Below are 6,077 nucleotides of genomic sequence, written 5' to 3'. Positions count from 1 at the left end.
TACAACATTCAACGGTGGTTTATTTTAAATACTCGTTCTGCACGTCGTCCTTCATTAACTGGTTTGCTGGATCATTTCGAATCGCTTCCCAGCCGCACCACGCTTGATTCTGTACTCCATCACTTCGATGCTGGTGTAGCTGAAATATCAGGAAATTGTTGGGCGTTAATTATTTCAAACATGTTAACATAAAACGCTTTCAACTAACCCAATCGTCCCAACCACCATCACGCACAGAATGCACACCAACTTGGTGAAGGTCGACAAAATCGGGCTGGTTGCGTACATGATGACCGACCCGGTGGCCTCCCACAGTCGGAAATTGCTGAACGCAGCCTCCTCATTGCCTGGAAACAAAATCCCGCTGAGAGCTGAAACGGGACAGAGGGAAAAGAGAACCGGTTCGCAGTAGGCGCTTTCGAAAAGGGGGAAGTCGAGCTTTTACGGCGAGGTTTTGTGTTTGACGCGACAGAGGGTGCACAAGTAGGCGATGCTTTTGCTATAAAATTTCCACTCACCGTTAATTTGAATCAGCCAAATGCCGTCCGCCAGGCCCCAGCATGCTACGATGATAGAGTAGGCGTAGTACTGGTCGGTTGGTTTCCACAGCAACATGAACACAATCAGCGCGCAGTGAAAAACGGCCGTCGCCAGGATCATCGGGAAGCGGCCAATCAGCTTCGTGATGTACGGAGTGACGGCCGCGGCAAAGGCGTTCGCCAGACCAAAGCTGATCATTGCGTAACCGATGTAACTGATCCCGAGGCCACACGCCACGAAAGACTGTGAGGAATAATTGATTAATTGAATCGATTGCAACAGGAATTCGATTGAAGTCACGATCTTATGGAAATTATTTACGATTTCCCTTTCCGCTGGAATATCGAGCGAAAAATTTCCATAAAAAGTGATGTAAAACCCTTCCACTATTGCATAAATCTATAATATCTTACCGCCGTAAAATCAACCGCAATGAATGCTTGCTCCACTCCGATAAACATTGTAATTGGCAGCAACAAAATCTGGTACTTGTTCGCCAACTGCTTAACCGTTATCACCAACATCTTAACCCCGGAGATTCCCGACCCAGATCCCGTCCTGCCAAGGTTGTACCTCTTCAGCGAATCAACACCAACCGCTACGGAAAGACTGGCAATGGCCATACAAGCAAGGAAGATTCCCGTAAGAACGTTCAGTCTGGTGGCATCTGGTCGGTGGAGGTCCAGATTTGTTTCGTTTGCCAGGGACTTTTGGCGATCCACCGGAGCGACGTAGTTGGCGCCGCAGGTTTCCGAAATGTTGACCACCGAGTAGGCTGTGGTGGAGTTGAGGTGCGAAGCGGAGTCGTCTTGGCCGTAGGAGAGCACTGTGTGATGAATAAACTATGATTTAGACTTTATTTTGATTGATAAAATTTGATGTTTTTTTGGTAGAGTTGATACCCACTGAGAATTTTGGATCGAGCGTCGACTCGATTGAGGCTCGATCTCAAGCCAGATCGACTCGAGGCTCGAGATAGAATTCTCAGTGGGTAGGGACATCTTAAGTTATGGTGGACATTAGGGAGGACGATTTAGCACTTCGGTGTCTTTTGAAAAATTGTAGGAAACTCCATTTTACATTTTGCAAAATTTATGTCGCTCCTTCAATATCAGTCCGAAAAATCTGGGGACATCAAAAATATATATTTATAATTTGCAATCAATTCTACAAGTTTTTCAACTATAGTTTCAATTTCCAGCAATTTTTATACCCATTGATTTTTTGGAAAATTGTTGAAAAAGGATTTTGGCAGATTTACACTGCTTTATATGTAATTTTAGTCTTTTAAAATTTCAAACAAATTTCTTCAGAATACAACTTTTTTCCAAAGTTTAAATTTTCAATATTGTCGATTAATCTTAAAAATAAGGACTTTTAAAATTAGTTTTTTTTTACACAGATCTTCGTGAATTTTATAAATATTCTGAGCTCAAATGTTGCACTTTGTCTTATCGAGACATAAAAATAACAAGAGCTTTAAAGGGCGTCCAATTTTCCCGGGTTTTGAATTTCCCGGGAAACGGGAAAGTTTTTTTTGAAATCCCGGGAATTCCCGGGATCCCGGAAATTTTTTGAAACAGTCATAAAATCTTTGTTTTCATTTTATTTGTAATGTTTTTCAAACTTCAAATCATAGAATAAGCTCAATAATATTAATTGGTGATAACCTACACTTCAATTAAAACAAGGATAACAGTTTTAAAAAAGATTAAAAGAAATTGATTTTTTTTTGTGCCTTGAATTTTAAATGAACTATATTTTTCCCAGTGTGATTCTAATTAAATAAGTCTTTTATAAATATCTTTCTTTATATTTTTTATACGGCATGACTAAAGCTTTAAAAATTTCTTTGAAAATTTAAAAAAAGAACAAAAGGTGACAACAAATAAAATGATACCAGTCAATGTAAAATTTTTGATAGGTTAAGAATTTCATGTTTTATATAAAGCAAATTTTCAAGTTACTACCGACAACTGGGACAACAGTCTGAATAGGTATAGGAGATTCTAGAGCAATACATCTGGAAATCATTGTACTAATTCTTTTGTTCTGTTCCTGTTTTAACCGAATTCATTCAAAACATTATGCAAAAATACATTTGTTCCGATTTGCCCCAGAAATTTTGCCAGTGTTTGATGAAAAATAATTTAAAGTGATTTTTTTTTCAAATTTAAAATCATTATAATACGTAAATGTCTTTTAAAAATATTTAAAAGTAAATTGAAAAAAATTAAAGCGCTAGGCATTTAAGGGATCTGTAATCTAAAATTTTAACAATTTTTCCTAATAACCCAAATTATTTTAATTTGCCGAATACAAATTTTATTGCTTTACATTTTTATCGATAACTATTTTTGCAGCTGTTCATCTGTTTCTACAACCAAATCTGAATTTCCAGACCAAAATTTGTTATTATTTCTATTTCTGGAATTCCCGGGACAGAATATAAAAAATCCCGGGATTCGGGAATTCCCGGCTTTGGAAAAAATCCGGGAATTCCCGGAATGGACGCACTAGAGCTGAACAATTTTATTCAGAATGATTCTCTTTATTTTAGATTTTTTATGTAAAGTACTTAATTTTTTATGTAAAGTACTTAAATTACCATATTTTTTGCAAATACTTAATTTTTCATAATTTGCAATATGGGTATCAAACGGAGCGAAATTTGGAATGTTTTTTTTTATTATTAAAGTCTTTTTTGTAAAATTCTCAAATTTTCAAAAATTACCATATTCGTTCGAAAAAACAAAATTTTAAAATATCTGGAATTTTTTTTAAGATCCTATAATCTATTATGTTTCATATGTTTATAAGACCAATTAAAAAAAAAACTCTTGGTTTTTGCAATATGGGTATCCAAGCTTTATTTTCTATGTTTTGTGCGAATTTGAATTTTTCATAAAAAAAACTCTAACAAAGTAAAAATGCATACAAAATATTGCTTCTTGCTAATCATCAAAATTTTAGTATTTTTCAAAAAATATTAAAGCTGGTAGAAATACTTTAAAAAGTTTTTGTCAATCAATCATTTTAAAAATACCTTTTTCATTCAAATGTTGAACCTACCTACCTACTTTGAAAAATATTTGCGTTAGCCTAATAAGGTGGTAATACATTCAAAATTTCGCTTCGTAATGCAAATCATAAAAATTTGAGTGTCGAAATACGAAATTTTGTTAAAATTTGAGTTCTTTCCAAAAAAATATTAATAAAGTGTTTGTTTCGTTTTATACCAATATTGCGATTTATGAAAATTTTAGTATTTTTGAACAAATACGGTATTTTGTGAAAAAAATAGTGTTTTACAAAAAAAAAATAAAAAATTGAAAATGCATTCAAAATTTCGCTTGGTTTGGTACCCATATTACGTATTATGAAAATAGGGTATTTGAAAAATTATTTTCATTATTTTTGAGTATTTATGCTTTGAAACTTACCAAACTATAGTAAAAATCTAAGTGGAAGCTTCAAAAAAACAACATGATCCGATTGGATTCAGAAAATTTTAGATATGTATTTAAAATGAGTTGTCGTCCGGTATCGTTGATAAGATTATTGCGGATAAAATTATCGAAATAACGATAGATTATCGTTATCGTCCAGACGATAACGATAGAACTATCATTATTTTTTGACAAAAATAATTGTACCGTCATAAGGGGTGACATTGAGTCTTTTAATGATTAAACCATTCTTAAATAGCTGGAGAAATTAATATCATTTTTGGGTTTCATAAAAACTGTATCACAACTGTAAAACATATCAACGAACTAAAATAATTGAGTTTAATGCGCATAAGAAGCAGAATATCCACACATCCATCCCCATTAGTCATTTTCACAGCATCACTGGAACTAATTCGTTTATCGTCCTTTTTATCGGCTTGGCAGTCGTGTGGTAAAAATCACACCTCGTTTAGTACTGGATTTCAGCTTACTTTAGAAAAACAAAATCAAAGTGCATACAAAACATCCAATCTCTTCCCAATTTTGAAAGTTCTTCTGAATACATGATTAAAACTGGGTTTACGAAAAAATCAGGTTGTTTTAAAAATTGCATGTAAACATAAATCCATCCAAATTTTGTACCGGCCAGCAAAACAAATGGCGTGCTAGTGTGCGTGAGATCGGGCTTAGATAACTCTATTCTCTCATTTTCTGTTTCTCACACTGCCCTTTCGTCTTCTCTATTCATCTCCAATCAACCACAACACGAAAAAAAAACCAAAGCCCCCAACTCACCCGAGAACGAGATCAAATTCCCCAGCACCTGCGCCAACTGGTAGAACACGAAAAACAGCCCAAAGAACTTGACGATCAGATAGTCCGCTTTCACCTTGCGCTGCTTGATGACGCTGAACGCCTCGGCAATCACCGACAGATAGGTACACTTGGCGCACCACAGCGGCCCCCCGCCAAATCCGACGGCCAGCCCGGCCGGAATGAGCGTGTAGAACCGGGGATAGAACTGGGCCGCCAGGTAGGGCATGTACGCCACGAACGACACCACGATCGTCCACTTGCAGCCCAGCCATCTGTTTGGGATAGAAGTTTGAGGTTTTTGGTGTCATGGCAACGCAACGTTGAAACTGGGTTGCTTGGATCGTGAGATGCAAATGTCAGCGGCAACCTTGATCAGATTGCAAGAACACTCTGGTTTAATCCCTTGGCAAATTGTTTTATTTTGCATTCACTTTCGGTGCGCGAAACGTTGTCAGTAGTAGGCCATGGAAACCCGTTTTTTTCGGTTGCCGTTTTGGCGACGGTGATTGATGTTACCTTATAACCATAACCGGTAGAAAGATGTTTGACAGAATCAGCGACCCGTAGATGGAGGCCAGCGTGAACGCTCCGAGCGACCCGTCCGAGTGGACCGAACTCTGCAGGTTGGACGTTCCGTGGAACGCCGTAAAGTGGATCATGAAGGCAAAGCCCAAAATCGCAATGTTCTTGATGATCCGGTAGTTTTCCCCCGGTCCAAACTGGGGCGTCGCGACGCCATTTTCCTTGTCGGTGGCCGGCGCGGTCACCGCGGAACCGTTGCTTTCGCCTTCCACGTTGTCCATCGGATCCAAGTAGGCACTCCAAAAGTTTTATCCCAAGAACACTTCCTATCAAAACGGTGTCGCGATCGAAACTAAGTAGGCGATCAACAGTCGCAGCGCGATGAATGAAATAATAGGGTGGCCCTCGAATAGAGTCGTAGAAACTGGTTTCCGCTGAGTGATCGTTACCGAAACCAGTCTCCCAGGCAAATCGAGAGTGAATGGACCGACGACGTCGTCGTCGAGAACACCAGATTTGAGCGTGGAGTTTGTTTACCCGCGGCGGCGGCTGTGATAAAAATTATAAGCTGCAATGATCATTAGGCTTGGGGAGGTGTGACCAAGATGGGCTCGTGTCTGCCTTTATTTAGTCGTTTAACTACGGTCACGGCTGCTTTGAAGCGTTCGATTAGCTTGTTAGTTCTCAGCGCCTACTAAGTCGTTTTACAAGTTATGACCTTTTTCAGCATTTGTCAATGTTTGCAAA

General features: G+C 38.1%; 1 protein-coding gene across 1 annotated transcript; it reads right to left on the bottom strand.

Moving 5' to 3' along the window:
* Positions 1-5,817, bottom strand: LOC120423810 (UNC93-like protein). Its single transcript, XM_039587730.2, has 6 exons — positions 5,325-5,817; positions 4,788-5,080; positions 954-1,366; positions 519-783; positions 209-371; positions 1-139 (listed from the first exon to the last, which is right to left on the bottom strand). Exons 1-6 carry the CDS (start codon positions 5,609-5,611, stop codon positions 55-57), a joined length of 1,506 nt encoding a protein of 501 aa, XP_039443664.1. The 5' UTR covers positions 5,612-5,817; the 3' UTR covers positions 1-54.
* Positions 5,818-6,077: the final 260 nt, after the last annotated feature.

Source organism: Culex pipiens, chromosome 2 (assembly GCF_016801865.2).
Source record: "Culex pipiens pallens isolate TS chromosome 2, TS_CPP_V2, whole genome shotgun sequence".
NCBI lineage: Eukaryota > Metazoa > Arthropoda > Insecta > Diptera > Culicidae > Culex > Culex pipiens.
This window is presented reverse-complemented; position numbering and strand designations above follow the sequence as displayed.